This window comes from Jaculus jaculus, chromosome 4 (assembly GCF_020740685.1).
Source record: "Jaculus jaculus isolate mJacJac1 chromosome 4, mJacJac1.mat.Y.cur, whole genome shotgun sequence".
NCBI classification, from domain to species: domain Eukaryota; kingdom Metazoa; phylum Chordata; class Mammalia; order Rodentia; family Dipodidae; genus Jaculus; species Jaculus jaculus.
The window spans coordinates 29,880,837-29,894,750 of record NC_059105.1 but is presented as its reverse complement, the minus strand read 5'-3'; the positions used below and the strand labels follow the sequence as shown (position 1 = coordinate 29,894,750).

The following is a 13,914-nucleotide window of genomic DNA, read 5'->3' as shown; positions in this document are numbered from 1 at the left end:
CAGTGAACGTGGCCCTCCACAGTTCCCTTTCCCTCTCAAGCAGCGAGCGTGGCCCTCCACAGTTCCCTCTCACGCAGCAAGCGTGGCCCCCCACAGTTCCCTTTCACTCTCAAGCAGCGAGCGTGACCCTCCACAGTTCCCTTTCCCTCTCACGCAGTGAGCGTGGCCCTCCACAGTTCCCTTTCCCTCTCACGCAGTGAGCGTGGCCCTCCACAGTTCCCTTTCCCTCTCACGCAGTGAGCGTGACCCTCCACAGTTCCCTTTCCCTCTCACGTAGTGAACGTGGCCCTCCAGTTCCCTTTCCCTCTCACGCAGCGAACGTGGCCCTCCACAGTTCCCTTTCCCTCTCACGCAGCGAGCGTGACCCGCCACAGTTGCCTTTCCCTCTCACGCAGTGAGCGTGACCCGCCACAGTTGCCTTTCCCTCTCATGTAGTGAGCGTGGCCCTCCACAGTTCCCTTTCCCTCTCACGTAGTGACCGTGGCCCTCCACAGTTCCCTTTCCCTCTCACGCAGTGAACGTGGCCCTCCACAGTTCCCTTTCCCTCTCACAGAGTGAGCGTGACCCGCCACAGTTGCCTTTCCCTCTCACGCAGTGAGCGTGGCCCGCCACAGTTCCCTTTCCCTCTCACGCAGTGAGCGTGGCCCTCCACAGTTCCCTTTCCCTCTCACGCAGTGAGCGTGGCCCTCCACAGTTCCCTTTCCCTCTCACGCAGTGAGCGTGACCCTCCACAGTTCCCTTTCCCTCTCACGTAGTGAGCGTGGCCCTCCACAGTTCCCTTTCCCTCTCACGCAGCGAGCGTGACCCTCCACAGTTCCCTTTCCCTCTCACGCAGAGAGCGTGGCCCTCCACAGTTCCCTTTCCCTCTCACACAGCGAGCGTGACCCTCTACAGTTCCCTTTCCCTCTCACACAGTGAGCGTGGCCCTCCACAGTTCCCTTTCCCTCTCACACAGTGAGCGTGGCCCTCCACAGTTCCCTTTCCCTCTCACGCAGTGAGCGTGACCCTCCACAGTTCCCTTTCCCTCTCATGTAGTGAGCGTGGCCCTCCACAGTTCCCTTTCCCTCTCACGCAGCGAGCGTGGCCCTCCACAGTTCCCTTTCCCTCTCACGCAGAGAGCGTGGCCCTCCACAGTTCCCTTTCCCTCTCACGCAGCGAGCGTGACCCTCCACAGTTCCCTTTCCCTCTCACACAGTGAGCGTGGCCCTCCACAGTTCCCTTTCCCTCTCATGTAGTGAACGTGGCCCTCCACAGTTCCCTTTCCCTCTCACGCAGTGAACGTGGCCCTCCACAGTTCCCTTTCCCTCTCACGCAGTGAGCGTGGCCCTCCACAGTTCCCTTTCCCTCTCACGTAGTGAGCGTGGCCTTCCACAGTTCCCTTTCCCTCTCACGCAGTGAACGTGGCCCTCCACAGTTCCCTTTCCCTCTCACGCAGCGAGCGTGACCCGCAACAGTTCCCTTTCCCTCTCACGCAGCGAGCGTGGCCCTCCACAGTTCCCTTTCCCTCTCACGCAGCGAGCGTGGCCCTCCACAGTTCCCTTTCCCTCTCACGCAGTGAACGTGACCCTCCACAGTTCCCTTTCCCTCTCAAGCAGCGAGCGTGACCCTCCACAGTTCCCTTTCCCTCTCACGCAGAGAGCGTGGCCCTCCACAGTTCCCTTTCCCTCTCATGCAGTGAACGTGGCCCTCCACAGTTCCCTTTCCCTCTCAAGCAGCGAGCGTGGCCCTCCACAGTTCCCTCTCACGCAGCAAGCGTGGCCCCCCACAGTTCCCTTTCCCTCTCAAGCAGCGAGCGTGACCCTCCACAGTTCCCTTTCCCTCTCACGCAGTGAGCGTGGCCCTCCACAGTTCCCTTTCCCTCTCACGCAGTGAGCGTGGCCCTCCACAGTTCCCTTTCCCTCTCACGCAGTGAGCTTGACCCTCCACAGTTCCCTTTCCCTCTCACGTAGTGAACGTGGCCCTCCAGTTCCCTTTCCCTCTCACGCAGCGAACGTGGCCCTCCACAGTTCCCTTTCCCTCTCACGCAGCGAGCGTGACCCGCCACAGTTGCCTTTCCCTCTCACGCAGTGAGCGTGACCCGCCACAGTTGCCTTTCCCTCTCATGTAGTGAGCGTGGCCCTCCACAGTTCCCTTTCCCTCTCACGCAGTGAACGTGGCCCTCCACAGTTCCCTTTCCCTCTCACAGAGTGAGCGTGACCCGCCACAGTTGCCTTTCCCTCTCACGCAGTGAGCGTGGCCCGCCACAGTTCCCTTTCCCTCTCACGCAGTGAGCGTGGCCCTCCACAGTTCCCTTTCCCTCTCACAGAGTGAGCGTGACCCGCCACAGTTGCCTTTCCCTCTCACGCAGTGAGCGTGGCCCGCCACAGTTCCCTTTCCCTCTCACGCAGTGAGCGTGGCCCTCCACAGTTCCCTTTCCCTCTCACGCAGTGAGCGTGGCCCTCCACAGTTCCCTTTCCCTCTCACGCAGTGAGCGTGACCCTCCACAGTTCCCTTTCCCTCTCATGTAGTGAGCGTGGCCCTCCACAGTTCCCTTTCCCTCTCACGCAGCGAGCGTGACCCTCCACAGTTCCCTTTCCCTCTCACGCAGAGAGCGTGGCCCTCCACAGTTCCCTTTCCCTCTCACACAGCGAGCGTGACCCTCCACAGTTCCCTTTCCCTCTCACACAGTGAGCGTGGCCCTCCACAGTTCCCTTTCCCTCTCACGCAGTGAGCGTGGCCCTCCACAGTTCCCTTTCCCTCTCACGCAGTGAGCGTGACCCTCCACAGTTCCCTTTCCCTCTCATGTAGTGAGCGTGGCCCTCCACAGTTCCCTTTCCCTCTCACGCAGCGAGCGTGGCCCTCCACAGTTCCCTTTCCCTCTCACGCAGAGAGCGTGGCCCTCCACAGTTCCCTTTCCCTCTCACACAGCGAGCGTGGCCCTCCACAGTTCCCTTTCCCTCTCATGTAGTGAACGTGGCCCTCCACAGTTCCCTTTCCCTCTCACGCAGAGAGCGTGGCCCTCCACAGTTCCCTTTCCCTCTCACACAGCGAGCGTGACCCTCCACAGTTCCCTTTCCCTCTCACGCAGTGAGCGTGGCCCTCCACAGTTCCCTTTCCCTCTCATGTAGTGAGCGTGGCCCTCCACAGTTCCCTTTCCCTCTCATGTAGTGAACGTGGCCCTCCACAGTTCCCTTTCCCTCTCACGCAGAGAGCGTGGCCCTCCACAGTTCCCTTTCCCTCTCACACAGCGAGCGTGGCCCTCCACAGTTCCCTTTCCCTCTCACGCAGAGAGCGTGGCCCTCCACAGTTCCCTTTCCCTCTCACACAGCGAGCGTGGCCCTCCACAGTTCCCTTTCCCTCTCACACAGCGAGCGTGACCCTCCACAGTTCCCTTTCCCTCTCACGCAGTGAGCGTGGCCCTCCACAGTTCCCTTTCCCTCTCATGTAGTGAGCGTGGCCCTCCACAGTTCCCTTTCCCTCTCATGTAGTGAACGTGGCCCTCCACAGTTCCCTTTCCCTCTCACACAGTGAGCGTGGCCCTCCACAGTTCCCTTTCCCTCTCACGCAGTGAGCGTGGCCCTCCACAGTTCCCTTTCCCTCTCACGCAGTGAGCGTGACCCTCCACAGTTCCCTTTCCCTCTCATGTAGTGAGCGTGGCCCTCCACAGTTCCCTTTCCCTCTCACGCAGCGAGCGTGGCCCTCCACAGTTCCCTTTCCCTCTCACGCAGAGAGCGTGGCCCTCCACAGTTCCCTTTCCCTCTCACACAGCGAGCGTGGCCCTCCACAGTTCCCTTTCCCTCTCATGTAGTGAACGTGGCCCTCCACAGTTCCCTTTCCCTCTCACGCAGAGAGCGTGGCCCTCCACAGTTCCCTTTCCCTCTCACACAGCGAGCGTGACCCTCCACAGTTCCCTTTCCCTCTCACGCAGTGAGCGTGGCCCTCCACAGTTCCCTTTCCCTCTCATGTAGTGAGCGTGGCCCTCCACAGTTCCCTTTCCCTCTCATGTAGTGAACGTGGCCCTCCACAGTTCCCTTTCCCTCTCACGCAGAGAGCGTGGCCCTCCACAGTTCCCTTTCCCTCTCACACAGCGAGCGTGGCCCTCCACAGTTCCCTTTCCCTCTCACGCAGAGAGCGTGGCCCTCCACAGTTCCCTTTCCCTCTCACACAGCGAGCGTGGCCCTCCACAGTTCCCTTTCCCTCTCACACAGCGAGCGTGACCCTCCACAGTTCCCTTTCCCTCTCACGCAGTGAGCGTGGCCCTCCACAGTTCCCTTTCCCTCTCATGTAGTGAGCGTGGCCCTCCACAGTTCCCTTTCCCTCTCATGTAGTGAACGTGGCCCTCCACAGTTCCCTTTCCCTCTCACGCAGAGAGCGTGGCCCTCCACAGTTCCCTTTCCCTCTCACACAGCGAGCGTGACCCTCCACAGTTCCCTTTCCCTCTCACGCAGAGAGCGTGGCCCTCCACAGTTCCCTTTCCCTCTCACACAGCGAGCGTGGCCCTCCACAGTTCCCTTTCCCTCTCATGTAGTGAACGTGGCCCTCCACAGTTCCCTTTCCCTCTCACACAGCGAGCGTGACCCTCCACAGTTCCCTTTCCCTCTCACGCAGTGAGCGTGGCCCTCCACAGTTCCCTTTCCCTCTCATGTAGTGAGCGTGGCCCTCCACAGTTCCCTTTCCCTCTCACACAGCGAGCGTGACCCGCCACAGTTGCCTTTCCCTCTCACGCAGTGAGCGTGGCCCTCCACAGTTCCCTTTCCCTCTCACGCAGCGAGCGTGGCCCTCCACAGTTCCCTTTCCCTCTCATGCATTGAGCGTGACCCTCTATAGTTCTCTTTCTCTCTCATGTAGTGAGCGTGAGTCTCCACACTTCTGTTTCCCTCATGTAGTGAGTATTACCCTCCACAGTTCTTTCCCTCTCATGCAAAATGAACATGCAAGCTCAGCCAGCACTCTAAACTTACCTGCCCAGCCGGTGTACCCCGTGCCATCACGAGGGTCTGCTGACTTCAGTCCTCTCTCCATTCTCTGAAGGAGTTCTCGAATCTTAATGGTCAAACGCTGTGAGAATTCAGGAGTCAGCTACAGAAATTAACACACACACACACACACATAAACATTAGTATGTTTAAAAAAAAAACAAAAAGAAAAAGCCATCTAACTTCTTTTAAAACAGGGTATCAAAAATTGGAAGGTAGCCGGGCGTGGTGGTGCACGCCTTTAATCCCAGCACTCGGGAGGCAGAGGTAAGAGGATTGCCATGAGTTCGAGGCCACCCTGAGACTCCATAGTGAATTCCAGGTCAGCCTGGACTTGAGTGAGACCCTACCTCGAAAAATCAAAAAGCAACAACAACAACAAAAAAATTGGAAGGTATGTTATCACCCCTAAGGTCACATTTTATGCCTGAGGGACCCAGAGAATAACAACACATTAATGAAACTCAAACGCACTACTAGATTTTTCTACTTAAGGTAAGAAATATTATTGTAAGCTAAATGTTTTACATGTAAGTTTCCACCCAGTGAGAAGCCCATATTATTTATTTCAACATTTTATTTTAATAAAAGTTACTTCAAGTTAGGTAACAGAGATACATGCCTGTATCTCTGACATTTGGGAGACTGACACAGGAGGAGGAGTTTGAGGCCAGCTTGAGCTATAGTGAGACGCTGTATCAGAAAAATTAAAAAGTCATTTTATGAAGCACAGATCAAAAGAGAGTTAGATGCTGATTTGAAGCTGCTATACCAAGCAGTGGCAATGTTAAATCCTGAAAAGGTATTCTAACTTGTTTTAATATTTTCAAATCTGGTAAACTTTTTTTTTTTTTTTAATTGAAGCAGCATGAAAAATACAAAATGAGGGCAAAGAGATGGCTTAGCAGTTAAGGCACTTGCCTACAAAGCCAAAGGACCCAGGTTCAATTCTCCAGGACCACGTAATCTGGAATTCGTTTGCAGTTGCTTGGTGCCCTGGTGTACCCACTCTATCTCCAATAAATAAATAAAATATTTAAAAAATGCAAAATGAACTCAGGAACCTCAAGCAGAGTGGCAAGAACATGACCCATACCCAACATGGTGCACAGCAGGAGGAAGGGCTTCACGGGTATGGCTGCATACTTACCTGATGTTAGTGGAGTGTCTCAATGCCTAACTTCCTTAGGCTTCAACTACTTTCATAAAGTAAGGTGACATCTGCCTTACAAATTTCAGAAGGCTATCTATTTTAGGATTCAGTAAGATTGTCACAGGTCTTTTTCATTCAGAAACATCAATGTTGACATTTTAATAATTCTTTTGCAGCCCAAGGGTCTACATCAAGTTAAGAAGACTGGATAAACTATGAGACTTAGACAATCATTATGTTCCTCAATGCATATTCTCCATAAAGCCAGGTGAAAACCATGTTTAAAGTTCTATACACACTATATTACTAAGGCTCTTAAAAAGTCACTTTAGGGATGAAGAGATGGCTTAGAGGTTAAGGTGCTTGCCACCAATGCCAAAGGACCCAGGTTCAATTCCCCAGTACCCACATAAGCCAGATACACAAGGTAGTGCATGTGTCTGGAGTTTGTTTACAGTAGCTGGAGGCCCTGGCACACCCATTCTCTCTATCTGCCTCTCTCTCAAATAATTTTTTAAAGTAACTTTAATTAAGCAACAATTTTAGGAACTTATAATTCCCAAACTTAGATTTCTCAGAGCATTAGAATTTCAGTACAATGTTAAAGGAATATCATGAAGGTAGAAACACTGTGTTTTACCATGTAAGGATTAGAGATGCAAATTCAGCCACTACCTGTTATGATCAGTTTCTCTCTTTTCTTTTTACTTTTTGGTTTTCGAGGTAGGGTCTTGTTCTAGCACAAGGTGACCTGGAATTTACTGGAATTTATAATCTCAAGATGCCCTCAAACTCATAGTGATCTTTCTACCTCAGCTCCCCCAAGTGCTGGGTTAAAGGTGTGCAGCACCACACCTGGCCCAGAGTCTCATTTTTAAGATATATTAAAAACCAGGAACATTCTTTCCTTCAGCATGAAAGGAAGAAGCCACATGTTTGATGAACATACTACCATTATTTAACAGTTTCTGCCAAAAGGTGAAGTCTTCAACAACACTTGCAAATAGATTTAGCAAGATAAAATACTTTTAAGATTAACATAAAGAGAAGCAGAAGCAGATGGGCAGGAGAACGTGTCATTTTGTACATAGATCATGTAAAATAATCACTGTGTTGGCCAGTCTTCAGGAAGCCATGCATAAGGAGAACTGTTCAGCCCTGAGAAGGGGCCATTTTTTATTTGGCACATACTGCATTTAACGTGACCTACCTGTGAATACTGACTGCTTGTGGCAGCCCACCAAACTGTTGGAACTCTAGCAATTAAGATAAGAGTCTCTAAATTCCCCCTCCCCCGACAACCACCAGAATAGATCAGTTCCTTACTGCAATCTTTATGTTAACAAATTGAAGACAGATCTCCAGGGGCTGGTCTTGCTTCAACACTATTTTTAGAGCTAGGTGACATTTCTTTACAGGATCCCAAACTATGTATAGTCAGATTTATGCCCTTTATTTTTTTGCCTTCCTCAGCAATGTATTATATTTGAGGGCAGGATTTGGTGGCTCAAATCTATCATGTGAGTACTCAGAAAGCTAAGGCAGGAAGACTGCTGTGAGTTTGAGGCCAGGGTGACTATAAAGTAGGTTCTAGGCCGACATCTCAAGAATTGAAACAGAAAAAAAAAATTGTGAAAGCAATTAGCTTATAAGCAGCCTAACAAGAGAACCACACTTCTCAGTCAGCTGCCAAGCTAGCATGAAGCGGCACACCTTCCTCCAACAAGACAGGACTCATCCTGCAGCTTCAGCCTGCTGAGTGAGGCAGAAGGCAGGCCCAGAAGGCAACAGGCAAGCCATCCAACTCAAGACGACGACAAAAAGCTTTATTATGGCAGCTCAATACTGATCATTAACTAATAGATCCTAACTACATACACACTTTCTTAGGCTTGACTTTACACCCATTTCTCCAACCATTTGGGCCCTTGCTGCAGTCAGGTTCGCATTGCTGGTAGAAATCCCCCAACAAAGAGCAACTTGTGGGGGGGGGGGGGAAATAGGGTTTATTTTGGCTTTCAGGCTCGAGGAGGAATCTCCATGATGGCAGGGAAAATGATGGCATGAGCAGAGAGGGTGCACATCACCCCCTTGGCCAACATCAGGTGGATCACAGCAACAGGAAAGTGGGCCAAACACTGGCATGGGTAACCTAGCTATAACACTCATCAGCTCGCCCAAATAATACACGCCTCCAGGAGGCTTTAATTTCCAACTGTCAGCAGCTGGGGAACCTAGCATCCAGAACACCTAAGTTTATGGGAGACACATTAAACCATCACAGTCCTCTTATCTTCCTTCCTTACAGCTTTGGGGATGTTCTTGACAGAAGAGCAGCTGTACAAAGAATCCCAGGCCTCAGGCACATTTCTCTCAGTACTGTCAGTTACACATGCCATTTGCTCTATCATAACCCTCCCATAACTGTCTATAGTGATAAAGGAATAACATCCAACGGGGAATAGCATCAGATGTCCTCGTGTCCCTTCAAAAGCAATCGCAAATACCAACTACCTAAGCTGTGAAGCCGCCGATTTTTATGTTATATTCTCAATGCTTGAGGCTATTTCTTCAGAAATACTAACAGTGAGTTTTTTTTTTTTAATTTCACATTCAACATGTTAAAGACCTCAAATGGTATACCTTAACGTGCCTCTTATATACTTAAGTATTTCTCCTCCAATCACGTGTTTTCAGAAGAGGGAGGCCAAACAACCCTTCCACCGAGGGCGGAGGAGAGGCCCGTTCCCAACCGGGGGTTGGCGGGGACAGGTGGATGCAGGCAGGTAGGCCCGGACTCACCCTCCCAGCAGCATCAAAGTAGCCTTCGGCCAGGGATTTGTTATAATCGGCATAAGGATTCGGGAAGGCCCTTTGAGCCATGATGCCGGAAGCGAGCCTGCAGAACAGGGGAAAGAGAGGGCCGAGGTTGCGCTGGGGCTCCCAGCCGGGATGCGAGGGCGGCGGTAGGCGCCCCGGCAGCCGCTTCTGTCCCGCGCCGCCGCTGCGCAAGGCCGACCGGCCGAGGGGACCCGGGCGCGCGCGGCACACGCGCACACAGGCAGCCAGGGCGCGGAGCCCACGCAGACGCACGGGGCCCGAGGTACACCCGCGCCCCACGCCGCGAACGCGAGGACCGGCGCACGCCGCACGCCGCGCGCCGCGAGCCTCCGCCGGACAGCCTCACGCGGGCAGCGTAGCACGACAACACAAGCGGAACTTTCACCGCCCACTTCCTGCCACCTCGACCAATCAGAGCCTTCGCCGCTACCCAGGCCCGCCTCCTTGCTTTCAGTTTGTTAAAGACACAGGATTGTGATTTCTGAAAGCTAGTAAGAAGATGATTTAATTCTTGGGTAGGTGCAGTGAGGAGCTGATTTAGAACAAAAAAAAATGTGCAAAGGTACCCAATATTTAAAGAAAAAGAAATGAAGGAAAGCATTCAATTCTAGATTCATAGCAGCTAAAACCTTTAAAGAAAATCTAGAGCAGTAAAAAGTTGCTTTCGGATCTAAACATGTTAGTATTACTTTTGCTGTGATTCAACAAAATTTGTGGATGACAATGCCTTTCCAGTGATCTTATGACCCTTTTGTTTCTAGAAGAAGAGAGGAAGGAAGGAAAAAAGAAAAAGAAAAGAAAACCATTACAGCCACTACAAACAACATTATTAAGGAAACCAGTATGTGTTGGAAAGGGATATCATTGTCCTTTGGGGATAATTTTTACCTAAAGTGCAGAGGCTATGTGAGTGCCCAAAGGGCAGGTATCGAATGACAACTTATAAAATGTGAGGGAAAATACATAAATTATCAAATTACAGCTCTCGGGAAATCTAGTCTGCTCCTGAACCTAAATTAGACTCTATTGAATCCCTTTAATGACTAAATCGAAGGCAACAGAAAGGAGACCCATGCGTGCAATTTCAGTGATTAATGATCTCCATGGTCTGAAATAATTTCCTTTCCCTTAAACTTAAACCTACCTGGTACATACTAGTTTCCTTCTGTTCCAGTGGAAGTGTCAGTCACTCCTTGCCACTACTTTTGTTGAGTGGAAGCTCCTAACCTCAGACCTCCCCAGGTAATAAAGTTCAGCCCTCACCATGATCTCCCCTTGGTGCAAGCTATTTCGTGTGTAGATGCTACCCCAAACTTTACCTTTGACCCCACCCCCGAGCTCAGTGTTTTCTAGTTATTGATCTCCCAGAAAATTTATTAACTCAGTTCCCTCACCAAAATGAAGATTTAGAAAGGACCTTTGTAAATTTTAACCTGGAAATCCTTCATATTTTAAAATATGGATGTTTGAGGCTGGAGAGATGGCTCAGCAGTTCAGGTGTTTGTCTGCACAACCTAACAATCCAGGTTTCATTCCCCAGTACCCATGTAAAGCCAGATACACAGTGATGCATGCAGCTGGAGTTCATTTGCAATGACTGGACACCTTAGAGTGGCCATTCTTTCTCAATGTCTTGTCCTTTCTTTTCTCTTTCTCTCTGTCTCCTTTCAAATAAATAAATATCTTAAAAAATATGGATGTTTGAAAGCTCAAGTCAGGAAAGAGGACAGGAAAAAGAGTGAGGGCATTTTATCAATTATTATTTCAAATTTAGTCTCACTGTATTCCATTCAGACTTGCTAATAACATACATAAGGAATAACATCATAACACAACATCTTACGTAAGTAGATAGTGTTGGAGCAAATTAAAGTGTGCATAGGAAGATGGGAGTGGTATATGGCTGCAGGGAGAAAGGGAAGAAGAGAGAATGTTGGTCAGCTTTGAGGAGCCTGGCAAAATACTGTCTACAAGGATAATGAGGGACAGCAGGGCACCTCAACACCAGCACATTTTGAAACAGATGCTTCTTTGAAGTCTTCTCACATGGCTGTTCAGCAGATCATCTCTCCCAGTGGTGACAGAAGACGCTTCTAGATGTCAAATGTCTATTTTCTGGGAGGTGGGAGTGAGGCAAGTTTGACTCTAGTTTTTAACAACTGAGGACACCAAAAGTGTTTAGTGCAATTAAATGAGGTAACTCTAGCAAGGTCATGGGTTGCTTGAATAATGTTTTGAATTTGGGAGGAACATTGGGAGTGTGTGTGTTTAAACCTTGAATGCAAAAGTTAGCCAACTGTACTCCCTGGATTGCAGTACAGTATCCTCTGTGCATGCAAGACTCTATTCATTTTTTTCTCTTAATCACCACTTCCTACCTATTCTCTCTGAAAGACAACTAACACAACATTAAATTCATATGTCCTTTAGAAAATATGTCATATTTAGTAGAATGATGCATCAGCAACATGTGTTTTACATCTGTGTGTGTTACTTTAGGTACGGTTTCATGCATTGTGTCTGTATTACTCTTTATTCTTTTGATGAACAATACCACAAACTGGGTAAGTTATAAAAAAGGAGGTTTGTTTGGTCCTACAATTATGGAAAGGCCAGATCAAGGAACACAATCAGGCAATGACCTTGCTCTCAGAAAACTGAGGTGATATAAAACATGTAAATATCAGGGCTAGAGGGATGGGTTAGTCATTAAGGCATTTTGCCTGCAAAGCCAAAGGACCCAGGTTTGATTCACCACGACCCACTTTAGCCAGATACACAAGAGGGCGCATGTACCTAGAGTTTGTTTGCAGTTTAAAAAGAGGGAATATGAATGTGTGTGTGCGCGCGCGCATGCATACACGCGTGGACGTGCATGCTAATAGTTGCTAAGAGTTGAACTTGTATTAGACTGGGATTTATATGTGGATATTCTATGTGTATTTTTCCATCAGTTATGACATTATTTTATTTTTTTCAGATATTTTATTTCTTTTGAAGAGTGTACTGCAGGTATTAATCACCCCTGGTTTTCAATATTGCAAGTATGTTCTCTGGTCTGTTAACTTTTTTAGGCTTTCAATGAAGTTAAACCCATACAATTTTGGTACTGTGATTTGAAGACTTAGCCTCACGCTCACAGGCTGCAAAGATGACTTCCTACTCACATTAGTCTGCCCCAACAGTCATACCAGAGAACTTTTGGCCATGTAGCTTAAACAACAAGAATTCATTTGCTTCTCAAAGTTCTGAAGGGTAAAAGAGGTCATGATGTTGGTCACATTTATTTCTTCTGTAGCTTTTCTACTTGGCTTAAGAATGGCCATCTTGGGCTGGAGAGATGGCTTAGCAGTTAAGTGCTTGCCAGTGACAACTAAGGACCCCGGTTCGAGGCTCGGTTCCTCAGGTCCCACGTTAGCCAGATGCACAAGGGGGCGCAGGCATCTGGAGTTCGTTTGCAGAGGCTGGAAGCCCTGGCGCGCCCATTCTCTTTCTCCCTCTGTCTTTCTCTCTGTGTTTGTCGCTCTCAAATAAATTAAAAAAAAAAAAAGAAAGAATGGCCATCTCCTCCCTGTTTTTTTATTGGATGGCTTAGTCTGTGCTGCCTGTATCCTAACCTCTCCTAAGGATATCATCCTATGGAAGTAAAGCCCACACTATGTCTTTCTTTACTTTCATTACTTCTTTAAAGACTCCATCTCCAGTTGTAGCCATGCTGAAGTACTGGCTTTTAGGACTACTCCATACAAATTTTGAGTATAATTCAACCCAATGGAGTATCATAGGTTTGATAGCTATATTTTTTCAAGGACCGTTCCACTTTTGATGAACTTAATGGTTTTTATATATTTATGTATTATAATGTTCCCTGTCTTAATTTATGAAGATGTCATGTGAAATCTCAGAAAATAATCACTGTATTATTGCCTTTAAAAGAGAATAGTGCTAGAAATTTTAGGTTAACATTAAACAGAGAAAGTCAATATTGTCTCACCATTCTTTAGTTCCTTTTTAAGATTTCAATTTCAAGATGTTATAACAAATATTAGGTTAAAAGCTAAATTCTGATTCATAATTACTGCAATGAACATAAATGCATTTCTTTTAGTTCTGGTTACCTTTGTTCTATGTAATCAGTATTATAGATTTCTTCCATGTTGTTCATCCTTCCCTTACTATGTAATTCTTGTCCAGGATGGACCCATGCTGGTCATAGGCATGTCTGTATTCCATCTTGTGAGATGGTCCAGCAAGGACAGGCGTGCATAGGCCAGTTAGTGAAATCCATCATTTCCCTTCTTGTTCTACTGATGAGAACATGGCTGTCTCTCCCTGCCCAGGAAGCTAAGAAATGAGGGCTTCTTCTTAGCTAGTGGGTGCCAAGCTTTAGTGACAGGAATAGGACTGATTTAAGGAGACTTAGTGGTCTCTAGTGCGAAGTGGGAGTTCTAGTAACTGATAGTACCTGTCTACTGGTAAAGGGCCTGGCAGTTCAGTTCCTGTGCTCCTCCCTTTGCTCCTGTCTCATTGCAGGTGCTCCTCTATTTCCGATGACAATTTCCCTTGAACTTTCTTAGTTGCTATATCATTGGTCCATTGGTAGAAGACAAATTATGTGACTCCATATTTTTTAATATATTTATTAGGAAGAGAAAGAGAGGAAGAGAGAGAGAGACAGAGAGGGAGAGAGAGAGAGAAAGAGAGAGAGAATGGGCTCACCAGAGCCTCTGGTCACTGCAAACAAATTCCAGACACTTGCACCACCTTGTGGGTCTGGCCTACATGAGTACTGTTGAACTGAGTCTGGGTCCTTAGGCTTCACAGTCAAGTACCTCAACCATTAAACTATATCTCCATCCCTTTTTTATCTTTTAAAAGGAAGTTCCCCTTCTACACACACACACACACACACACACACATCCTCAGGCCCATGACTTTTTTCCTTTTCTTCATCTTCTTGTGGGA

The 13,914-nt window shown here is 48.6% G+C and overlaps 1 protein-coding gene across 1 annotated transcript in view; it reads right to left on the bottom strand.

The window, feature by feature from the left end:
- The window catches only part of Lancl1 (LanC like 1), a 44,782-nt gene extending 35,670 nt beyond the window's left edge, over positions 1 to 9,112 (bottom strand). The window contains exons 1-2 of the mRNA XM_045147496.1: positions 8,911 to 9,112; positions 4,941 to 5,058 (exon numbers count right to left, since the gene is read on the bottom strand). Of these exons, the coding sequence (XP_045003431.1) occupies positions 4,941 to 5,058; positions 8,911 to 8,991 (199 nt within the window). The 5' untranslated portion in view covers positions 8,992 to 9,112. The remainder of the gene's footprint in view (positions 1 to 4,940; positions 5,059 to 8,910) is intronic.
- Between the last annotated feature and the right edge of the window lie 4,802 nt (positions 9,113 to 13,914).